The 25,835-nt window shown below is 40.6% G+C and overlaps 1 protein-coding gene across 1 annotated transcript in view; it reads right to left on the reverse strand.

The window, feature by feature from the left end:
* GRID2 (glutamate ionotropic receptor delta type subunit 2) overlaps positions 1-25,835 on the reverse strand; it is a 2,095,611-nt gene that overhangs the window by 620,905 nt on the left and 1,448,871 nt on the right. Inside the window, exon 9 of the mRNA XM_073590055.1 lies at positions 10,561-10,662. Within this exon, the coding sequence (XP_073446156.1) occupies positions 10,561-10,662 (102 nt within the window). The remainder of the gene's footprint in view (positions 1-10,560; positions 10,663-25,835) is intronic.

Raw genomic sequence — 25,835 nt, forward strand, 5'->3', positions numbered from 1 at the left:
GATTAATTAGCTATTTATAATGCAGACTGCTGACAGGTCACTGATCTCTCACTGACCTGCCCTCAAGTTTGCATAATGAATACCATCACATGCTGAATAAAAAAAAGACGCTTTGGCAGGCAGGTGCCATCCGTGGCACCTGCGCTGCAGCATAATCGCATGGTTACTGTGCACTATTAGATTAAGATTAATCCCTTTTGCAGATTTACTTGAGCGAGGAAAAAAAAGTCATTTTTGAAAATGGCGCAGTAGCAGCTATTGGTTTGTATAGAGATCCAATAGCTGCTGTTGTGCAGGTGCCAGCGGAGAAAAAAAAATTGTCCTGAACAAATTAACTACAAGTCACACTTGCCTCAGATAAGGTTAGTGTACATGACTGCACCATAAGAAAGAGACTGGGCAAAAATGGCCTGCATGGCAGCGTTCCAAGGTGAAAACAACTGGTGAGCAATAAGAACAAAGGATTATCTCAATTTTGGCTCAAAACATTTTTATGATCCCTAAAGCTTTTGGAAGAATGCTCTGTGTACCGACAAGACAAAAATTGAACGGTTTGGAAGGTGTATGTTCCATTACGTCTGGCATACAAGTAACTCAGCATTTCAGAAAAACACACCAGCAACTCCACCTCTGAATGGCTTAAAAAAACAAAATTAAGACTTTGGAGCAGACTAGTCAAACTCCTGACCTTAATCCAAATGAAATGCTATGGCATGACCGTAGAAATGCTGTTCATGTTAGGAAACCCTCCAATGTGGCTGAATTACAACAATTCTGCAAAGATGAGTTTGCCAAAATTCCTCCAGAGAGAGTAGAAGACTCATTGCTATAGCAAATGATTGATAGCAGTTCTTGCTGCTACGGGTGGCCCAAGCAGTTATTAGGGTTAGGGGGCAATACTTTTTCCCACAATGCCCTGTGGGTTTGGATTTATTTTACCCTTAATAATAAATACCTTCATTTAAAAACTGCATTTTGTGTTCACTTGTGTTATCTATGTCTAATATTTAAATTTGTTTGGTGATCTGAAACATTTAAGTGTTACAAACATGGAAAAGAATAGGAAATAAGGAAAGTGTCAAACGCTTTTTCACACAACTATATGGTTTTTCAGACAGCTAGAAAAAAAGGATAATAAAACACAACAAAAAAAGACGAATGTACAGTAAATAAAAATGGGTATCAGTGAAAACATCATCAAAAAATAAAAAATATGATATTGCTGCAATTGTACTGACCAGAAAAATAAAGGTGCCTTATGACTTTCACCACAGAGTTAACAGCATAAAAATAATCTGAGTTGCTGCTTAATTTATTCTACCTCCCAAAAATTGGAATAGCAATGCAACTAAAAAATATTATGCGACTGAAAATAGTACAAATAAAAGCATCGACTTGTCAGGTCACGCAAAAAACAAGCCCTAATATGACTGTCAGCAGAAATATTGCAAAATTATAGATTCCAAAATATGGCCATGGAAAAACTTGTTTTTGTAGAAATAAACATATTTTAGTGTGTGACAGCAGCCAAACATAAAAAATATAAATCTGGTATCGCTGTAATCACATCAACCCTAAGATATAAAGTTGTCTAATCACTTATACCACAAGTGGAATGGCGAAAAAAAATTAAATCAATTCTTCACCTGCTGTTGTTTTATTCATTCTGCCTCCCAAAGATCACAGTAAGACTCAGCTCACATTTATCCTGCACTCTGCATTGAGTGCTTACACTGGGGTTTTATTGTAAATCTAAGTGATTAAGACGTAATCCCCGGCAAAATATTTCATAGAAAGAGGCAGATGGAGACACTGTGGATGCCATCTGACTGTGTATGTCTTTTTAAGCATGCATAAAACCGCAGTCAGTCACAATTTTGTGCACCTCTTATAAGCTGGATACTGCTGAATAGAAGCCACACAGAGTAACTCTGTTGCCTTATTAGGGAATGGATCCCTAGAGGTTTCATCCAAGTTTTTATCAGGGTCATTTGGATGTTTTTGGTTGTCATTATGATTTAAAAAGAGAAAACACAGTAGTTTGACAATAAATGGCTTCACCCAACCATTAACCATGAGTGGATAAAAATTCATATTCTCTGAAAAAAGGCAAAGAAAGCAAAAATTCTGCCAGGGTATGGAAATTTTTGAGCATACAGGATTGTAACAAGTTGGTAACGCTAGTCTCTTATATCGCAGGTTAGTTTTTAGTCATATTGATGGTCACTAAGGGTAAAAATGCTCACTAGACCCCTAAAGGAATTCTTCAAGAGTTGTAGTTTTCAAAATAGAGTCACTTGTGGGGGATTTCCACTGTATAGGCACATCAGGGGCTCTCCAAATGTGACATGGCGTCCATACCTCTCTCTCTGATGTAGTATTTCAGAGCATGTCTTCTACATCAGCTGGAAGCTTGAAGCTCTGCAACACTGCTTCAGCAAAGCGGCAACAGGCTATGCTGAAGCTAATTTTTTTAGGAGACAGACTGCACACCACAGCAGGGTTATTGAAAGGAATAACAGACCAGACAGATCTGTAGCTGTCGCTGCTGAACCTACAACCAGGCATGGCTATGTGTGATAATGGGCATAACCTGATGGTGGTTGTGAAGCTCAACAAGCTCACACATGTACCATGCTTTGCTCAAATTAGTAGTTTAGCGGTTTCTGAAAACCTACCTAGATTTGTCAGAGTTTCTGGTCAAGGTATGCTGCGTCAGCGCCCATTCATGCAATTTATCTACAACTGCTGTCGCTCTGGCAGAGCTGCAGCAGTGTATGCAAGTGCTAGCTCACCGACTGGTTTGCAACATGACCATGTGCTGGAACGCCACACTGCACATGCTGGCAAGGCTTTGTGAGCAGCCTTTGAGTCTAGTGGTACCACAGCATTACAGTTTGAATAGTACTTGTATGAGGTCCTCCTTTATGTCTAATATAGAGTGGACTAAAACTTCACAAATTCTGGCACTCTTTATAACTGGCATAATCTTGCATTAATGTCATACAATCCAAATAGATTCATTGTGTAACTTTTCGGTCTTATACATAAACCTTCTTCAGACAGATTGTTTAAGAGTCAAAGGTTTCAGAAAAGATTCAGCACAGGGTGAGTTGAGGTAAAGGTGTTACCTGTGGAAAGACCAAAACGTTACACAACAAATCTATTGGGATTGCATTACATTAATAAAGGATTATTCCAATTATAAAGAGTGCCAGTATTTGTGAAGTTTTCATACAAAGGAGTGGTATCCTTTCTGAGCACCTTTAATTCTAATACGGAGTGACGTGTATTCTAATTTAATATAGGGTGTATCTGAGTCCCTCTAAGCTGCTAATTTTTGGCACTTCTTACTTCTTTCATAAATTACGCTGACATGTCCAAATTTTTGGGGAAAAAAATCAATTTTGGTTTACTTAAAGTGTATTTTTTTTAAGTCCTTTAAAAATGTTGCCTTATATACAAGTCATTATACAGGAAAAAATGTTTCTTACATTTTTTTTCTGTAAACTCCTAATTCTCATTGATTTTGAATGTTTTATTGTCAGTCTTTAAAGTGAAGTAAAAGTGTGTGACACCATTGTTCTCAGCAGTGATCTTTGAGTCAGAGATGCTTCCAGTACTTTTTCCATCCATTTCAACATTTTCACTGGCCCCCAGCCCCAGACCACCTTGTAGGGTCTGCCAGAAAATTGCTTGGATTTCAAATTGACTCCCATTATACTCTTTACTCGAAATGAGCATCCAAGCATTAGGAATTGCTCAGTTTGAGTAACAAGCATCTGAGCATTTTAGTGCTTGCTCATCTCTAATACACGGACATTACAACATGGGCTATGATTACTTTTTCTGTGAGGCAAAATATTTTTAAAAACAGGCAGCGAATGCCTTACCTTGCAGAAATAATAATTTGTAATCCCATGCTGTCATATCAGTATACACTATTTTGTTTCCTTCCCTGCTCAGGAAATGTTATGTGATCAGACTATGTTCCCGCAAGATCAGTCACAGCCATTACACAGAACACAACAGTGACACATTTAAAAGATTATCTCAGCACAGGAATATTTTTTAAAACAAACAATTGTGGAATGTATTATTATTCCAAGGTTTGTTAATTCAAATGTACTATGCAACTGAGAAAACCCCTTTAAATATAATATTTATAATATTTTATCTGATAACTGAGATGTTCTTCATGCTGCATATAAAAAGACTGTCTGCGCCTGTCACTCAGCAGGGATAAGACACCGCTTTTGCTGCACACAGAGATGGGTGTCAGAGATATTGTAATTTTCTTTTTCTCAAATCAAACTCAGATCAAGAAAAGATAAATTGAATCATGAGTGAGCACATATTTTCCTTTCTTAAGAATAGCATTTTACTTTAGTAGTTGAATGCCAATTACCCTTATACAGATTTAGCTAAAAAACATCAATGTGGATAGAACGAACTAATTTACTTTTTGTCCCCTCTGAAATGGAGCTTTATTGATAAAACCTTTATTTCATGGAAAATGCCACATTGATCTAATATCGGCAAGTCATAGCCTGATTCTACTGTATTGACAAGGCTCAGCAGTCTTCATTAAGCAGTGACTTTTTAAAATCCTTCTCATCCACACATAGTCAATAACCTATTAATGTGTGTGGGAAGAAATGAAGGCTGAAATAATTGTGTAAGGAAATGAGAAAAATAAACAAGGAGCTGCAGTTGAGGGCTGAACCATAATAAACATCCTTTCACTGTGTTCTTGCCATACTGATATTTCTCTCATGAATAGTTTTTACAGGCTTAGCTGTAACTGTAAACCACAATATGTTTTCATCTTCTGACAAGGAAGCCCCTGTGCACAAATAACTGCTTATGAATCCAAATAAACTTTTTTAACAAACTCAATAAATCCATGCAAATAGTTGAAAACAACATGTCAATATCCATCTATCTACCTATCTATCTATCTATCTATCTATCCATCTATCTATCTAGAAAAAATCCAGGCAGGACCAGCAATAAAGTGGGTCAAATGTTCCAGAGCCTCCCAGGCATAAACTAAGGGTCCCGTTACACTAAGCAACGTACCAGTGATCCCGACAATGATATGACCTGGTCAGGATCGCTGGTGTGTCGCTACATGATCGCTGGTGAGCTGCCAAACAGGCAGACTCACCAGAGATCAGGACCAGCGAGGATGCAGGTAACTAAGCACACGCGTTGCTTAGTTACCCACTGTGTACCCTGGATACCAGTGTGCTCGCGCTGGGAGCTGGTATCCAAGGTAAACAGCAGGTAACTAAGTGCGCACAGCGCCAAAAAATTAAGAAAGTGTTGTTGTGGTACTCCTACACTCACAAAAGCGCTGCACACAGTGCAAAGCCAGTAAGAAATTATAATTATGGTCATTCAGTCATAAATAGATACTTGAAGGCAACAACTGATGGTCCTCATTCAAATATTGAAGATAAAAATCACTTTATGTGCTGCTGTCATCTGGTTTGGAAAAGTTGGGGCTAATCCATGCTAGTGTATTTTTACCAGAGTGAGCGTGTCAGCATTTTCTGTTGACAGTCGAAAAAGCCTGTCTGTTATAACCCATATAAACAGCAGCACTAAAAACCCACTCAGACAGCTCATGCCAGGTGTCCAGCTTTGAGACCCATTAGTTGAATCTCTCAGAGAAATTAGGGTGTATGCTGGTTTTGATGGCCAAGTATTGCTTTACCATCTATAAAAATTTTTCCCTCCTTGTCAAAAATACCATGTCATCAGGGCATGGATGCTAGGACCATGTCATGAAATTGGCCCAGGCCTTTGACAGCATACACCTACCTCTGCTTTACCTGGTGTGTGTCTCCCTCACCTCTACTCCTTGGTTAGGCAAGGAAGCTTGCCCTCTGCCGCTAGTGTTTTCTCATGGGAGTTTTTTCATCATATTTTCCACAATGTCCTTTTGGTATAGCACCATTTTAGCAGACCTCTCTGCCTCAGGAAGGAAAGAAGCAAAGTTGTCCTTGTAGAATGGGTTTACAAACAGTACTTTTTTTGGCCAAGATTAATATAATACGAGGGTCACAGGAAAGGCAGTGGTACATAAAGTAGGCCAGATGTGCCAAGGTCCCTACAGCCAATACTTCCCTGTCTCCACCATGATGATTATTCTCCATATCCACCTCGTCATACCTCTCCTCAGCCCATCCACATAGTAGAAATGGGACAAAACTTTTGTGGGTACTACAGTTGTGCTTAAAAGTTTACATACCCCGGTAGAATTTTTGCTTTCCTGGCCTTTTTTCAGAGAATGTGAATGATAACACGAAAACTTTTTCTACACTCATGGTTAGTGGTTGGGTGAAGTCATTTATTGTCAAACTACTGTGTTTTCTCTTTTTAAATCATAATGACAACCCAAAACATCCAAATGACCCTGACAAAAAGTTTACATACTCTGGTGATTTTGGCCTGATAACATGCACAGAAGTTGACACAAATAGGTTTGAATGGCCACTAAAGGTAACATCCTCACCTGTGAATATTGTTCAGGATGCAAAGAAAAACCCACAAATAACATCAGCTGAAAACTAGCGGTATGGCTGTTTCAAGAAGCAGAATAAGGAGTCACTTGAAAAAAAATGGGTTGCATGGTCGAGTCGACAGAAGAAAGCCAAATGACCCTGATCAAAAGTTCACATACCCCATTTATTAAGACCGTGTATTGCCCCCTACAACATCAATGACAGCTTGATGTCTTTTGTGGTAGTTGTGTATGAAGCTCATTATTTTCTCAGATGGTAAAACTTCCCACTCTTCTTGGTAAAAAGCCTCCTGGTCCTGTTAATTCCTGGGCTGTCTAGCATGAACTGCACGCTTGAGATCTCTCCAGAGTGGCTCAATGATATTGAGGTCAGGAGACTGAGATGACCACTCCAAAACCTTTACTTTGTTCTGCTGTAGCCAATGACAGGTCAACTTGGCCTTGTTTTTTGGATCGTTGTCATGTTGGAACGTCCAAGTATGTCCCATGCGCAGCTTCTGGGCTGAATACTGCAAATTTGCCTCCAGTGTTTGCTGATAACGTGCTGCATTCATCTTTCCTTTACCTTTGACCAAGTTTCCTGTGGCTTTGTAGTTCACACATCTCCAAAACATCAGTGATCCACATTCGTGCTTTACAGTAGGAATGGTGTTCCTTTCATCATAGACCTTCAGAACTTGTTGACCTCTCTCCAAATGTAACATGTATAGTTGTGGCCAAAAAGTTCAATTTTAGTCTCATCACTCCAAATTACCTTGTTCCAGACATTTTGAGGGTTATCTCTGTACTGCTCTGAGTATTGTAGGTCAGATACTTTTATGGCATTTGCGCTGTAATGGCTTTCTTCTGGCGAATTGACCAGACCATGAAGCCTACTTTTCTTAAAGTGCCTCCTTATTGTGCATCTTGAAACAGCCATCTCGCGAATTTTTAGAGTCCAGTATATCAGCTGATGTTATTTGTGGGTATTTCTTTGCATACTGAACAATTTTCCAGGCATTTGTCACAAGTCACAGGTGAGGATGTTACCTTTAGTAACATTCAAACCAATTTGTGTCAACTTCTGTGCATGTCATCAGGCCAAAATCACCAGGGAATGTAAACTTTGATCAGAGTCATTTGGATGTTTTTGGTTGTCATGATTTAAAAAGAGAAAACACAGTATTTTGGCAATAGATGGCTTCACCCAACCACTAACCATGAGTGGAGAAAAAGTTTTGATGTTATCATTCATATTCTGTGAAAAAAGGCCAAAAAAACATAAACTCTGCTGGGGTATGTAAACTTTTGAGCACAACTGCAGCTTCTGTTGCGCTAACAATCAACTTATGATCCTCCTCCTCACCCTCCATCACCTCCTTCTTACTCAATTTAGATGAGGCTGGGCTGGATGCTATCTTCCTGTCTCATGTATTCATCTGTCTGCACCTACTCATGCAAATCTTCAGCTTTAACTGTGTGCAGTGACTGTTTAAGGAGGCACACAAGTGGGATCACTATGCTGATTAAGATATCGCTGCTCACCTTACCTCTTTTACTTCTTTAAACGTTTTCGGTCATACAATTGACCTTCATCAGAAACAGAATTTCTCGTCTCTCATACCAGCAGCACATGCGTCCAGCTACAGACTAAGCGCTATCCCTCTGCACCCTCAGTGCTTCTCCTGAACAGCGCGTTCACTCTCCCTGTGACACACTTGCCTCCCTGGGCAGGACAGACCATTTGGAAAATCACAGCACCCAGTTGTGGACATTCATGCCTGTCACAAACAATACAGGATAGTTTCCTGAATATATTCCAGTACAAATTTCTGGACACCCACACCAATTATCGGATCTACCGGTCCCTATATAACCCAAGGTGTCAAACCCGTGGGTCTGGTGATTTCCTACATGAATGGTGTCCTTTCATTCTCAGTAGCTGCTGCTTCCCAGACGTCTGTTTCTCTACATTATTAATGAATATACCCAGTTAAAACCAACTGTGAAAAAATTCTGTTTCTGATGAAGGTCAATTGTATGACCGAAAACGTTTAAAGAAGTAAAAGAAGTATATTTAACTGGATGCCTTTTACAATAAAGGAACTGTCAAATCAATTTTTCTTTTGAGTGCCAAGTTTTTGTACTACATTGTTAGTTGGCTGGATACCCGACTTGTGCACCTCTCTCCACACTGAGTGCCGTGTTTTTTCTATTTTGCAATATTTTCCATCAGGGAAATGTATCATCCCAGGCCACAAGCAGCACTTATTCATGTGTCAGTCATTAGATGTACAGTCCCAGTAACTGCACTGGTAAAAGCACGGTTGATGCTCATGGACATGTGCTGGTACACAGGGGGATGCCACTCCAAGAGAAATAGTGGTGGCTGGGGACAGAGTACAGAGGAACAGCTGCTGAAAATAGTCAGCGGAAATCCTCCATTACAAGCCTAAATGGCAACATTTCCAAGGCAGGCAGCCTGAAAATGTGCCCTATTGCTCTTGAGCCTGTTGGTGGGTGGCTGTGAACTTTCTTTTTCATTCCAAAGCTTTGGGTAGGGACAGCTGAGCGCTGTGCTTGGACAAGTTTTTGGAAGTGACTGATGATAGTGCATCAGAATGTGCAAGGATAGGTGCGGGGAGGTTGGCATCTGCGCCAGTGTCATAGACAGGGGATTGGGTAGCACTTAGAGCAGGTGAAGAGGCACTCTCTGGAACCAATCGTGGACCCAGGTATTTGGCTCACTGAGTCGGGTGCTTAGTTGACATGTGCCTGATTATGTTGGTGGTGGTTAGACTCATAGGTCAGGACCCTGTTGATCTTGGCATGGATCAGGTTACAAATTACCATTTTTTTGTCTCAAAACTATCTTTTATAAAGTCCCAAACTGAGGAACACTTAACTCTTTGACTTTGAATTTTTTGCAGTTCACTCCTCATAAACTCAGCACAATGGCAGCCACATGTAGTCATCATTTTGCTGAACTGTAGAACACAAAACAAATGGTAAAAAAGGGTGTTCAACTCATTAGTAACCTTTCCCGCCGCCCATGCAGCACACTAGCCCTTGGCGCCTATTTTTTTTCCCTTTCTCTCCTTGTGCACATTCTCTTCCTGCCTCCTCTATTTCAAGCCAGGTATTCTGGCTGAACAAGGCTTCAGATGTCACAACACTACAACACTTGTTGCCTGATATTGTGTACAGTGATGTCAGAGGCCTTGTCAAGCTGGAAACCAGGGTCTAAAGTGAAGAAAGTCAAAGAGAATGCAGGCAATGGACAAAGATGAAAAGACAAAACACCAAGGACAGGACAGCAGGACAGTTGAGCAGTGAGGTATTATTATTTTTTTTACAACTTACATTTATTATACTTAAGGGTCTATATAGGTCCAAAAGTAAGGTACTTTAAATTTGCAGAGAATAACTTTACTGCAAATCGATTTCCCTTGTAAAATCCACATGGTTTGCCGATTTCAATTATTTGTACTATCTCTTCTATTTAAATGCAAAAGTGAAAACTAAAAGGGAGAGGGACAACTTTCCTTGATCCTCCATCGTGCCAAAAATATGTTGATTGATGAAAATTCAGACTTTTAGTTTTGAATACTACAACTTGACAGATTTGACAAAACAAGTATGTTATCTACATTTTTGCAAAAATTTCCAGAGGTGCATTCCTCACTGTCAATTACATTGATTGCATTTGATGTATATTTTTGTTTGAGATAAAACCAAACTAGTCATCCCCAACTATTTTCCAATATGTTTCTTTGCATCACTATATAAGAAGACTATTGGTCAAGTAGATTCTGATTTAAGCCTCATTCAGACATCCCTTTTTCACAAATGTTTTGTTTCTGTGTTTTTTAATGATTCAACACATACCCATTATAATTTATGGATCTATTCACATTTGTTTATGTAGACGAAATGTAGACAAGTTGCACAGATATTTTTGATTGTACAACTTTTCAGAGAATTGCCATTGCAAAACACATGTTGGCATGTAGCCCACGTCTTATTTTAAAATTGAAAACCATTCTTACCAGCACTGTGGCTACACGTAGCACTACACCACGCATGTTGTTTTCCAGTTTTCTATCTGTCAGAGAACCGTTCAGTCCAGTCACTGGATTCCATGATCCAAGCTGTATGGGAAAAAAGAAGAAATCATGATCAAAGCTAATCAATTTGGAAATTTCATTAACAGACTATTATATGCTGATATTCATTTCCTGTGAATGAAAAGCATTGGAAATTATTTCATCAATGAGCAACATGCTTACAACAGTAAAACGGGATTTAGAGTAAAATGTATTTGACCTTTGGATCACCCCTTAAAGCGATTTAGTAATAAAAAAAAACAAAAAACAAAACAATATATAAATCTGGTACTGTCATTGTGCATTGTGTCAACATTAAGAATAAAACCAATATTGTCCATGCAGCCTCCCATAAAGTGTATTCAAATTTTATAAAAAAATTTTTTTTTTCAGAAAAGTGAACTTAAAATTACAAAAAATCAGCTTTGTATGCAAAAATAAGGCCTTCCCTTGAAAGAAAAATGTCAAAAAATTGCAATGCAGAAGCATGATCTTTTGTTCAACTAATATATTTGTTGTGTAATAGAGGTCAAGCATAAAAACGACATCATTTTGATATTGCTGTATTCATATTGAGGTACAGAATAAAGTTAACACTTTATTTGTGCACCACTTGAATGATTAAAATAAATAATCAGAAAAAGGGAGTAGAATTGCTGTTTTTTTTCTATTTCTCTCATAAAGAGTTAAAGTTAAAAAGAACCTATCACAAAAAATGTTATCATTTAATTTAAAAGGAGATGTAACAACATTAATGATTTGAGAAAAAAAAATTTGACTAAGGATATAGGAAAATGGAGAAAAACTCTTCTTCTTGGCACGAGCCTCTCACTCAAATGGGCCGACTTCAGGTGAGGTCCCTCCAGGGAGGGGAATTCTCAGGCTTCTCTGCTCTGCTGACATCACTCTCCCAGGATGCATTTCACTAAGTCATATCCCCGGCCAGTGCAGTCTGACTGCTCCAGGGCTGAGGACTGCTCAGTCAGTATGGGTCTGATAGAGATTGCCAGTTTTCTCTGCTCTGCTGACATCACTCTCCCAGGTTACTTTAACTTTCCTCCGGTCAGTGATGCTCTTCACATACAGTGTAAGTTCAGCTACATCCCTGGCCAGTGAGTCTGCTTATTGAGCAGGGAATGTAATTATTAATACTGTGTGCCAAACAGCACTGCCAGTCCTACATACAGAGCAGGATCACTGGGCTGCTGTAATACAATGGTAACTATTGTGCTGTGATTCAGCAATAACCCTGCGATCCTGATCTGCATCTGCTGGGAATGCACAATCTACTACCAAGATGTATAGGCAGCTCTTTCTGTGCTGCTGACCAAGTGCCTTCATAAATCATCAGGCAGTGAGTTGCAGGGCTGCCTGTGAACTTCCACCTACATTGCTGCAAGTCCTTGCTGTGGGATTCTTATTGCACCCCTTGCAGACACTTGCATACATCACCTAAATTATGATCAGAAGACTCCTGCAGCAGCCGGATGGATTACTGATTGTACCTCTCCCCCCAGTGTCACAGCAAGTAGAGGTGAAAGGAAAAAATGTTTCTGGCAATAAAATGTATCTATGGACAGAAGTTATGTGCCAGACAAGAGGAGTTTTATTTTCAGCATCTGTATATGCACAGCATATACAGCTCTGGCAAAAATTAAGAGACCACCACATCAAAACCCTGTCATGGGTATCCCATTATCCAGACCTGAACCCCATTGAAAACCTCTGGAATGTAATCAAGAGGATGATGGATCATCACAAGCCATCAAAAAAAGAACTGCTTACATTTTTTGCATCAGAAGCAGTGTGAAAGACTGGTGACAAGCATGCCAAGATGCATGAAAGCTGTTTTTAAAAATCATGGTTATTCCATGAAATATTGATTTCAGAACTCTTCCTGAGTTAAACTATTAGTATTGTTGTTTCTAAATGATTATGAACGTGCTTTCTTAGCATTATTTGAGGTCTGAAAGCACTGTTTTTTTTAAAATTTTGACCATTTTTCTTTGTCAGAAAAAATACAACATTTATTGCTTGTAAATTTGAAGACATATTGTCAGACGTTTATAGACTAAAAGAACAATTTACATTTTACTCAAAAATAAACCTATAAAGAGAAAAATCAGACAAACTGAACATTTGAAAGTGGTCTCTTAATTTTTGCCAGAGCTCTATGTGTGAAATGTTTGTATGTATGTGTAAAGTGCATGCATGAGTATATATAAGAACTGCATGCCAACATATATACAGTGTGTATATACTGTATGCAGGGTCGGTTTTAGAGAAAGTGGGGCCCTTGGCAAAAGTTTAAAATGAGGTCCAAAATGTTCACATATTCCACATCACATAAACATTTTGATTGTATTTACAGGTGCAGATTTCAGGCCGTCAATCGAGCGTAATCGACAATAATAGTAAATAGTAAGAAACTAAAAAATGATAGTGTTGGCCCCCTTAAAAATAGTCTGGGTGAAATGGTGGAAGAGGATGAGGAAAAAGCCAATATGCTAAATGACTTTTTTTCAACAGTATTTACACAAGAAAATCCCATGACGGATAACATGATCAGGGATAAAAATTGTCCATTAAATGTTACCTGCTTAACCCAGCAGGAAGTACGGCGGCGTCTAAAAATCACTAAAATTGACAATTCCCCGGGCCCGGATGGGATACACTCCCGAGTACTGCAGGAAATAAGCACAGTCATAGGTAGACCATTATTTTTAATCTTTAAAGATTCCATAATAACAGGGTCTGTACCACAGGACTGGCGTATAGCAAATGTGGTGCCAATATTCAAAAAGGGGACAAAAACTGAACTTGGAAATTATAGGCCAGTAAGTAACCTCAACTGTGGGTAAAATCCTGGAGGGTTTTCTAAGAGATACTATACTGGAGTATCTGGAGAAGAATAACCTTATGACCCAATATCAACATGGGTTTACAAGGGACCGTTCCTGTCAGACTAATCTGATAAGCTTTTATGAAGAGGTAAGTTCTGGACTGGAGCGAGGGAATGCAGTGGACGTGGTGTACATGGACTTTTCAAAAGCTTTTGATACAGTGCCACACAAAAGGTTGATACATAAAATGAGAACAATGGGGATAGGGGAAAATATGTGTAGGTGGGTTAAGAGCTGGCTCAGGGATAGGAAACAAAGGGTGGTTATTAATGGAGCACACTCGGACTGGGTCACGGTTAGCAGTGGGGTACCACAGGGGTCAGTTTTGGGCCCGCTTCTTTTTAACATATTTATTAATGACCTTGTAGGGGGCATAGAGAGTGGAATTTCAATATTTGCAGATGACACTAAACTCTGCAGGGTAATCAATACAGAGGAGGACAATTTTATATTACAGGAGGATTTATGTAAACTAGAAGCTTGGGCTGATAAATGGCAAATGAGCTTTAATGGGGATAAATGTAAGGTCATGCACTTGGGTAGAACGAACAAGATGTATAATTATGTGCTTAATTGTAAAGCACTGGGCAAAACTGTCACTGAAAAAGACCTGGGTGTATGGGTGGACGACAAACTCACATTATGTGGCCAGTGTCAGGCAGCTGCTGCAAAGGCAAATAAAATAATGGGATGCATTAAAAGAGGCATAGATGCTCATGAGGAGAACATAATTTTACCTCTATATAAGTCACTAGTGCGACTACACTTAGAATACTGTGTACAGTTCTGGTCTCCGGTGTATAAGAAAGACATAGCTGAACTGGAGCGGGTGCAGAGAAGAGCGACCAAGGTTATTAGGGAACTGGGGTGTCTGCAATACCAAGACAGGTTATTACACTTGGGGTTATTTAGTTTGGGGAATCGAAGGCTTAGGGGTGATCTTAATACAATGTATAAATATATGCGGGGACAATACCAAGACCTATCTAATGATCTTTTTACTCTTAGACCTGTGACGGGGACAAGGGGGCATCCTCTACGTCTGGAGGAAAGAAGGTTTAAGCATACTCACAGACGCGGATTCTTTACTGTAAGAGCAGTGAGACTATGGAACTCTCTGCCATATGATGTTGTAATGAGTGATTCCCTACTAAAATTTAAGAAGGGACTGGATGCCTTTCTTGAAAAGTATAATATTACAGGGTATATACACTAGTTTCCTTAATATTGCGTTGATCCAGGGAGCTAGTCTGATTGCCGTATGTGGAGTCGGGAAGGAATTTTTTTTCCCCAATGTGAAGCTTACTGTTTGCCACATGGTTTTTTTTTGCCTTCTTCTGGATCAACATGTTAGAGCAAGTTAGGATAGGATATGGGTTGAACTAGATGGACTTAAAGTCTCCCTTCAACCTTAATAACTATGTTACTGTGTTACTATGTTACTATGTAATAATGAAGTTGTTCAACACTTGTTCCCGCGTTTCTTTACACAGGCTTAGGAAGAATGCTGGAGACAGATAGTCCTTGATACAGTATAATGCAGGTCCCATATAGTACATATAGTATAATATACTGCCCATGGTTCTTGATAGAGTATACTGCAGCCCCCTCACAGTATATTGCAGACCCCTCACAGTATACAGCAGCCACACACTGAGCATAATGCAGCCCCTTCACACACACACAGTATAATGCAGCCCCCCACACACAGTATAATGTAGCACCCCACACACAGTATAATGCAGCACCCACTCACAGTATAGTGCAGTTCCCCCACACACAGAGTATAGTGCAGCTCCCCAACACAGAATAGTGCAGCTCCCCCACACAGAATAGTGCTGCTCCCTCCAACACACAATATAGTGCTGCTCCCTCCAACACACAGTATAGTGCAGCTCCCCTCACACATAGTATAGTGCAGCTCTCTCCAACACACAGTGTAGTGCAGCTACCCCAACACATTATAGTGCAGCTACCCCAACACACAGTTTAGTGCAGCTCCCCCAACACACACACTCACACACTATAATGCATACATTCACATACACACACAATACTCACCTCTCCTCCCCATTCCCTGTGCTGCTCCAGGCTCTGCTCTTATCGTCTCCACTGTGTCACAAGCAGAGGGGGAGTGATGGGAGAGGGAACATCATCTGACACTCTCTGCTCCATCACTGCTTTCAACTGTATCAGTGACTATGGTGCCGATAAGTTCAATGAGCGATGGGGGTGGTGCCGGGGCCCTCTTTTGGGCCCCATAGTGGCCACTGGCTGGGTGTCCTGTAGGAGTGGGGGCCCTAGGCAGCTGCCTGGTCTGTCTGCCCCTAATGCCGGCCCTGACTGTATGTGTATACTGTATCTGTGAACAGTGTCTATATATACTGTATATGTGTGTACATGTATTGTATGTGTGTGATATGTATATACATTGTGTGTGGTGTGTAAATATGCAGTATATGTATGTGTTGATACTTTATGTGTGTGGATATACATATGTATACAAACACTGTATATGTGTATGCACAGTGTGTGTATATATATATTGTTTGTGTGGTGTATACATACTGCATGTGTGAGTGTGGGGTGTATGTCTATACACTACATTTGTGTATTCTATATGTGTATATGTATGTGTGCACTGTGCATATATACATACTCTACGTGTTCTGTATACAGTATGTATGTGTATAAAGTGTGTATACTGTATATATATATATATATACTGTATATATATATATATATATACAGTGGGGAAAAAAAGTATTTAGTCAGTCAGCAATAGTGCAAGTTCCACCACTTAAAAAGATGAGAGGCGTCTGTAATTTACATCATAGGTAGACCTCAACTATGGGAGACAAACTGAGAAAAAAAAATCCAGAAAATCACATTGTCTGTTTTTTTTTTCATTTTATTTGCATATTATGGTGGAAAATAAGTAGTATTTGGTCAGAAACAAGCAATCAAGATTTCTGGCTCTCACAGACCTGTAACTTCTTCTTTAAGAGTCTCCTCTTTCCTCCACTCATTACCTGTAGTAATGGCACCAGTTTAAACTTGTTATCAGTATAAAAAGACACCTGTGCACACCCTCAAACAGTCTGACTCCAAACTCCACTATGGTGAAGACCAAAGAGCTGTCAAAGGACACCAGAAACAAAATTGTAGCCCTGCACCAGGCTGGGAAGACTGAATCTGCAATAGCCAACCAGCTTGGAGTGAAGAAATCAACTGTGGGAGCAATAATTAGAAAATGGAAGACATACAAGACCACTGATAATCTCCCTCGATCTGGTGCTCCACGCAAAATCCCACCCCATGGGGTCAGAATGATCACAAGAATGGTGAGCAAAAATCCCAGAACCACGCGGGGGGACCTAGTGAATGAACTGCAGAGAGCTGGGACCAATGTAACAAGGCCTACCATAAGTAACACACTACGCCACCATGGACTCAGATCCTGCAGTGCCAGACGTGTCCCACTGCTTAAGCCTGTACATGTCCAGGCCCGTCTGAAGTTTGCTAGAGAGCATTTGGATGATCCAGAGGAGTTTTGGGAGAATGTCCTATGGTCTGATGAAACCAAACTGGAACTGTTTGGTAGAAACACAACTTGTCGTGTTTGGAGGAAAAAGAATACTGAGTTGCATCCATCAAACACCATACCTACTGTAAAGCATTGTGGTGGAAACATCATGCTTTGGGGCTGTTTCTCTGCAAAGGGGCCAGGACGACTGATCCGGGTACATGAAAGAATGAATGGGGCCATGTATCATGAGATTTTGAGTGCAAACCTCCTTCCATCAGCAAGAGCATTGAAGATGAAACGTGGCTGGGTCTTTCAACATGACAATGATCCAAAACACACCGCCAGGGCAACGAAGGAGTGGCTTCGTAAGAAGCATTTCAAGGTCCTGGAGTGGCCTAGCCAGTCTCCAGATCTCAACCCTATAGAAAACCTTTGGAGGGAGTTGAAAGTCTGTGTTGCCAAGCGAAAAGCCAAAAACATCACTGCTCTAGAGGAGATCTGCATGGAGGAATGGGCCAACATACCAACAACAACAGTGTGTGGCAACCTTGTGAAGACTTACAGAAAACGTTTGACCTCTGTCATTGCCAACAAAGGATATATCACAGTATTGAGTTGAAATTTTGTTTCTGACCAAATACTTATTTTCCACCATAATATGCAAATAAAATGAAAAAAAAAACAGACAATGTGATTTTCTGGATTTTTTTTCTCAGTTTGTCTCCCATAGTTGAGGTCTACCTATGATGTAAATTACAGACGCCTCTCATCTTTTTAAGTGGTGGAACTTGCACTATTGCTGACTGACTAAATACTTTTTTTCCCCACTGTATATATATACACAGCTTAGAAGCTGATTACGGGTAATACATTTCTTACTTTATCGGTCCCTGCACAGGATCTACAAACACATAGCATGCACAGTGGGTATGGAAAGTATTCAGACATTGTTTCATTGCAGCCATTTGATAAATTCAAAAAAGTTCATTTTTTTCTCACAAATGTACACTTTGCACCTCATCTTGACTGAAAAAAAACAGAAATGTAGAAATTTCTACAACTTTATTAAAAAAGAAAAGCTGAAATATCACATAAGTACTCAGACCCTTTGCTCAGTATTGAGTAGAAGCACCCTTGTGAGCTAGTACAGCCATGAGTCTTTTTGGGAATGATGCAAAAACTTTTTCACACCTGGATTTGGGGATCCTCTGCCATTCTTCCTTGCAGATCCTCTCCAGTTCCATTAGGTTGGATGGTGAATGTTGGTGGATAGTTTCAGGTCTCTTTAGAGATGCTCAGTTGTGTTTAGGTCAGGGCTCTTTGGATGTGCCAATTGTGGGGAGGCTGCAGGCTGCTAATTTTAGTCTGTTGAGGGCCAAAATCCATGGGCCTCACTAGCTTGAGAATACCAGGCCTCAGCTGTCTGCTTTTTCCTTGGCTAAAAATAGGGGTATCACTTGCTTTTTTTGGGGAGGGGATCCCACTATATTTGCTAACCATCCAAAGTAAGTAGACTGCTGCGGCCTGGTATTATCAGGCTGGTAAGGTTCATGGATATTTGATCTTTACCAGCCTTAAATACAAGTCCCAGTAGTCATCTTTACTCTGGCTGGTTAACAAATATAGGGGGACCCCATGCTATTTTTTTGGAGGGGATCCCATTATTTTTGCTAACCATCCAGGGTAAGCAGACTGCTGCGGCCTGGTATTATCAGGCTGGTTAGGTTCATGGATATTGCATCCTTACCAGCCTGAAATACTAGTCCCAGAAGTCTTCTTTACTCTGGCTGGTAAACACATATAGGCGGAGCCCATGCTATCTTTTTAAATTCATTTATTTGTTTAAAAAGGAGTGGACCTCTCTCTGTGTTTTCCTCCACTTCCTGTGTCATGTACTTCTGGCTGTGTCACAATATTTACCATTATTTACATTAGTACACATGTGTAGTAAGCTGCATTCCCGCACTTAATATGCATGTGATTAGGAAGATAATGTGGCTTTACCACATCTAATGAAAGTCTATGAGTAATTTACGCAGTGGAGATTGAGCATCTCCGCTACATAAATTGACATGCTGCGGTCTGGAAAGACATGTCACATATCCATCTCCACGGATGAGCCGCAGTCGCTGGTGCACACATAGTGAGCATGGGATCTCTTGCATATGTACGCAGCGTCCAACTCGCAGTGATTACTGACTGTGTGCACATACCCCCAATATATCTGCAAACAGGAAATCACTTTTTTTTTCCTTCCCAGAAGCCAACTTTCAATTAGCTTTATTTCAAGTGACAAAAAGAACGCATGCAATGAAATGAAAAAAAGTATCAAAAACGCATGTAAAAAATGCACCAAAACCGCAAATGACCTGCCAGTGACCGCAGATGCAAATCTGGGTGCAGATTTCACCTGTGTCAAAAATCTGAGCAAATACTGAGAAATTCCAGATCATGTGCACATACCCTAAGACTTGGCAAAAACATTGCCCAGTACATTTTTTTAGAACTTTTACTATTATTTGCTTTCAGACAACCAAATGAACTGAACTATATACTACTAATGAAGAAAAGTGGTTGCAGTAAAAATAATAGCTATGGAGTTAATAGTTGCACAACCTCAGATTTTACCAAGAATAAATGTAAGGTACCATATTTTTCGCTTTATGAGACGCACCTGATTATAAGATGCACCCCAAAATTTGGTGAAGAAAAAGAGAAAAAAATGTTTTTTTATATTAAATGGAGGTGTGTCTTATAATGCCAGTGTCCGTCTTTCAAATCATATACCGTATATGTCCCTCATCCTGGTATTTATATAACCCCCATCCAGGCACATTGCCCCACATAGCACCCCCATCCTATCCTGGATATGGCCCCCCCGGTCACCATATGCCCCCCTGTTGGCACTCACATGGCCCCCCTCTCTCTATATGCCTCCCTGCTGGTACGCACATGGCCCCCCATCCCTATATTCCCCCTTGCTGGCACACATTGTCCCCTGTCCCTATATTCCCCCTGCTGGCATTCACACGGCCCCCCATCACTATGTTCCCCCCTGCTGGTGCACATTGTCCCCCCATCCCTGTATTCCCCCCTGCTGGCACACATTGTCCCCCCTCATATATTCCCCCCTGCAGGCACACATTGCCCCCATCCCTATATTCCCCCCTGCTGGCACACATGGCCCCTCATTCATATATTTCCCCCCTGCTGGCACACATTGTCCCCCCCTCCATATATTCCCCCCTGCTGGCACACATTGCCCCCCATCCCTATATTCCCCCCTGCTGGCACACATGGCCCCTCATTCATATATTTTCCCACTGCTGGCACACATGGTCCCCATCCCTATGTTTCCCCCCTGCTGGCAAGCACATGCTAAAATAATAAACAGTTAACTCACCTACTGATGATTGCTCCTGCTCCCAGCTCTCCCCTGGCTTACCTGTGTCTGTGCTGAGTCTGCGTTCATCCTCCTCCTGCAGGGCGCATGCAGCAGCAGCTCATTCAGGCTGCTCTTTGTAGCTACAGGACCATCTATGATGTGACCAATAGGAGCTGCTCAGCTGCGGTCATGTGACTTGCAGTGCACACAGGGAGTCATGTGACCGCAGGTCCTATTGGTCACATCATGCAAAATCCTGAAGCGATGAGCTGCCTGAATGAGCTGCTGATGCTGCTCGCCCTGCAGGAGGAGGATGACAGCAGACTCAACATAGGAAAGCCACGGGGGAGTTGGGAGCAGGAGCGATCATCAGTAAGTGTCTATAGTGATTGGGGGAGAATGCAGGCACATGTAATATGCATCGCTCCCCTGTCTACCAACTCGGCGCTGTTTCAGCACCGGACAGCGGGTGCAGTGAATATTACGTGAGCCTAATGAGCGGGAGCACAGGACCTCCCGCTGTCTCTGCAGCCCCCATCCAGCCCACCCCAGCCCCCTGATTCCACGCCAGAGCCTCCCCCCCACTCTATAGCACAGCAGCACACAGATTCGCTTTATAATACGCACCCCCCACTTTCCCCCAAAATTTGGGGGAACAAAAGTGCATCTTATAAAGCGAAAAATACGGTATGTATCACAAAAATAGTCATCCCCATTGGCTGTCTCCGGTATTGCATTATTCAACTCTATTCGAGTGGTGCTGAACTCACTATACTCTTAAGTTGGATTTATTGTCCATGGAATAGCTGTTTTTTGCGTGTGAACAGAAACACATGGCAATAGTTATGTAGAAAGTCTCAGTTTAAAAGCGGTAACTTTCAGAAAATCACATGATTTATCAAATGTTTGGATGAGATGAGGTTATTTCATACAATTACAGTTAACACTGAGAATTATAAGTTGATGTCATGCAGGTGCACATTTCCCTAAAAAATACATTCACTATATAAACAGAAGCACATTACCATATTAGATAGATATCTTTCTGTCACTTTTGATCATCTCCATATGCCTGTGCAATTTTACTTTATTTTAACTTATTTGGTAAGGTGCAGTATATCTGAGATTTCCTGAACATGTAGCCTATATGACAGAATTGTATCTAAAAAATCAGAGTAGTCCCACCAGATTTGGGACTGTTGGAAATATAAGAATAGTAGAATTCATTTCCCCTGTACAATTTAATCAGTCATAATCTGTGGCCACTAGATGGGATTGTGAGTACCACCTTATACCTCTCAGCATTCAAAGCTCTTCTTTTGATTAGCCGCATTGGCACAACATCATTGTTGCGCTGTGATCCACATGTGATGTCGCGCCAAGCTTGCTAACATAAAAGAACAGTGGATGCCGGCAAGGTAAGAGGTAATGCTTCCTTTTGCATCCAGTGGTAACATATTAGTATCGTGGCCAGTGGAATGGAACGTGTGATTAAATTGACACCAACTCTTGCATGGCAACTATAGAACTTGTGTAAGGCCTAACAACTGAAGGACAATTCTTGTCATTCATAAATTTTGTATCGATTATTCATTTGTTAGAAAAAGAAAAGGAAGATTTTACATGGCCATCATCCCCATCCTGGTATACATGGCCACATTCCCATCCTGGTATACTGTACATGACCTCCATCCCCATCCAGGTATATATGGCCACCATCCATCCCCATCCTAGTACACATGGCCAACACCCCCAACCTGATATACATGACCTCCATCCTCATCCTGGTCTACATGGCTCCCAATTCCCATCATGGTATACATGGCCCCCATCCCCATATTAGTATGCAAATGATATTTCTCTCTGATTTTCTTTTTAGCAGCTGCTCTCTTAATCCGATGAACTTGCCTGGCAGAAACCTTCCTTCTGCAAAGAAATACAAGCAGAAACGCTCCAAAAACTCACAAGTTCAATGGATGCAAGAATTGTGAAGGTGATATCAAAGAAGGGTTCCTATGTTAACATGTAACTTGGCCTGTTAGGATGTTTTGGAGTTAATTAGCTTTTTTGTTCAGTGAATGTGACCTCTTAATGCTGCAAATTCCACAAATGAGCATTTTCAGTTCTTTAAAACATATCAAATGTTTAGAAATTCTACTAATTTGGAACTCTGCATTTTGAATTTTTATTCATTTTGGAGATTATACTGTTATCACTGGGAGGTTTCTTAATAAAATTTGATGTATACTCTAACGGGTGATGGCCTTTATTAGACTGACTGTCATTTGCACCGACCATTTAGGAAAATCAGAGAAAAATATCAGTTGCATAATAATTTGGAACATGGTGTACATGGCCATCATCTCCATCCTGGTGTACATGGCCCCCTCATGCCCATACTGGAATACATGGACCCTTCATCACCATCCTGGTATATATGGTCTGCTTATCAATGTCCTAGTATACATGGCCCCCTCATCCCAATCCTGATATACAGTTGTGCTCAAAAGTTTAGATACCCTGGCAGAATTTTTACTTCCATGGCCTTTTTTCAGAGAACATGAATGATAACACCAAAACTTTTTCTCCAATCATGGTTAGTGTTTGGGTGAAACCATTTATTTAAAAGCTACTGTGTTTTCTCTTTTTAAATCATAATGACAACCCACAAAATTCAAATGACCCTGATCAGAAGTTCACATACCTCATTTCTTAATACCGTGTGTTGCCACCTGTAGCATCAATGACAGCTTGAAGTCTTTTGTGGTAGTTGTGGATGAGGTTCTTTATTTTCTCAGATGGTAAAGCTGCCCACTCTTCTTGACAAAAATCATCCAGTTCCTGTAAATTCCTAGGCTGTCTAGCATGAACTGCATGCTTGAGATCTCCCCAGAATAGCTCAATGATATTAAGGTTCAGGAGACTGAGATGGCCACTCCAGAACCTTCACTTTGTTCTGCTGTAGCCAATGACAGGTCGACTTGGCCTTTTATTTTGGATTGTTGTCATGTTGGAACATCCAAGTACATCCCAAGTGCAGCTTCCAGGCTGATGGTTGCAAATTTGCCTCCAGTATTTGCTGATAATGTGCTGCATTCATATTTCCTTCAACTTTGATCAAGTTTCCTGTGTCTTTGTAGCTCACACATCCCCAAAACATCAGCGATTCACCTCCGTACTTTACAGTAGGAATGGTGTTTCATCATAGACCTTGTTGACCTCTCTCCAAATGTAACATTTATGGTTGTGGCTAAAAAGTTCAATTTTGGTCTAATCACCCCAAATTACCTTGTTCCTTAAGTTTTGAGGCTTGTCTCTGTGCTGTTTTGCACATTGTAGGTGAGATACTTTGTGGCATTTGCGCAGTAATGGCCTCCTTCTGGTGACTCCACCGTGCAACCCATTTTCCTTCAAGTGCCTCCTTATTGTGCATCTTGAAACAGCCACATCACTAGTTTTCAGAGAGTCCAGTATTTCAGCTGTTGTTATTTGTTGATTTTTCATTGCATCCCAAACAATTTTCCTGGCAGTTGTGGACAAAATTTTTGTTGGTCTGCCTGACCATGGTTTTGGTTTTACAGAGCTCCTGATTTTCAATTTGTAAATCACAGTTTGAACACTTCTGACTAACATTATCAATTCCTTGGATATCTTTTTGTATCCCTTTCCTGTTTTTTTACAGTTCAACTACCTTTTCCCATATATCCATTAAGAATTCTTTTATTTTCCCTATGACTCACAATCCAGAAACATCAGTGGCTGGATGAAAGATGCAAGAGTCTGTCTGGATCCCAGAAATTCACTCAGCTTTTATGCACACACACTGATTACAAGCAATCAGGTCACAGGTGAGGGTGTTACCTTTAGTAGCCATTTAAACCCATTTGTGTCAACATCTGTGTATGTTATCAGGTCAAATTCACCAGTGTATATGAAATTTTGATCAGGGTCATTTGGATGTTTTGGATTGTCATTATGATTTAAAAAAGAGAAAACACAGTAGTTTAACAATAAATGGCTTCACCCAACCACTAACCATGAATGAAGAAAAAAGGCCAAGGAAGCAAAAATTAATCCTGGTATATATGGACTGCTTATCCCCATCCTGGTATACAGTGCTCTCTCATCCCCATCCTGGTATACAAGGCCCCCATTCCCATCCTGGTATATATGGCCCACATCATGGTACACATAAGAAATAAACAATTATACTCACCTTTCTTCCTCTCCCTTGCAGCATGGCATCCTGCTCTGATGTCAACAGCTGATTTCAGTGTGTAAGCAGTGCATGACCTCATTGCCATGTGTCCTCAAATGCGGAGGTCAGCTACCAGGATATTCACTGCTCCCAAAGGCCGGGACTATGGACATGGGGAGCGGTGAAAATTCATTCTGTTTAATACTGTTAGTCGCAGCCTCCGACTTCCTGCAGTGGCTGGGTAATCATGTGTGCTATTAACGAGAATGAATATTCACTTCTCTTCACTCCCATTGGCATGGGAAGCAGTGAATATTAATTTTTCTTAATAGTGGACACATGTGATTGCCCAGCATCTGCAGGAAGTCCCGGCTCCTGGCTCCTGCCTCTTATGACCCGCTGCTCTGCTTCTGCTGCTCTCACCCATCCACAGCCACACTATAAAGTACATCCAGACTATAAGATGCTTCTACCACCTTCCTCCCAAATTTTGGAGGAAAAAAGTGCATCTCATAGCCCGAAACATATGGTAATTGATTTTTATTTGCATGGTACACAAGCATGGAGTTAGCATTGGCAGGACCCATAATGTGACATTGATGTTACATGATGCACTCCAGTAGTCTGCGCCACATCATAGGTCCTCTTCTGGCCTATGGATTCAGAATATTTTCCGCGTGAACACATTGGTAGGCAATGTTTCTCTAAGCTCACTACATTCACTTTAATGGTCATTTCATATGTATGCTTTCTGCCATTTTGCAACTGAAGACAAGGATTTGTATCTTGAAAGCCTATCGATACCATAAACAACATATCAGCACTTTTGAGACACAAAATGTTTTGCTTAAATATTACCAGTCAACACTGATGTCATATCAGAATTGTCCCAGCATAGAATCTATGGACACTATTAAGGAATAGTTTTTTTATGTATAGTTTATGTATAATTTTTGATTCAAACATCTATTATTTCTGCATGTGTTGTATTTGTATTTTTCTCGTACAGAGCATGTACTCTCTATAGTCTTTGGGCATTCTGACATGTTAAAATGAAGACGTTCATTTTTGATCGGCTTGTCAATCAAACTTGCCCGCTTAACCCCTTCACCCCCAAGGGTGGTTTGCACGTTCATGACCGGGCCAATTTTTACAATTCTGACCACTGTCCCTTTATGAGGTCATAACTCTGGAACGCTTCCA

This window comes from Dendrobates tinctorius, unplaced genomic scaffold (genome assembly GCF_039654945.1).
Source record: "Dendrobates tinctorius isolate UK_male_01 unplaced genomic scaffold, ASM3965494v1 ptg000011l, whole genome shotgun sequence".
NCBI lineage: Eukaryota > Metazoa > Chordata > Amphibia > Anura > Dendrobatidae > Dendrobates > Dendrobates tinctorius.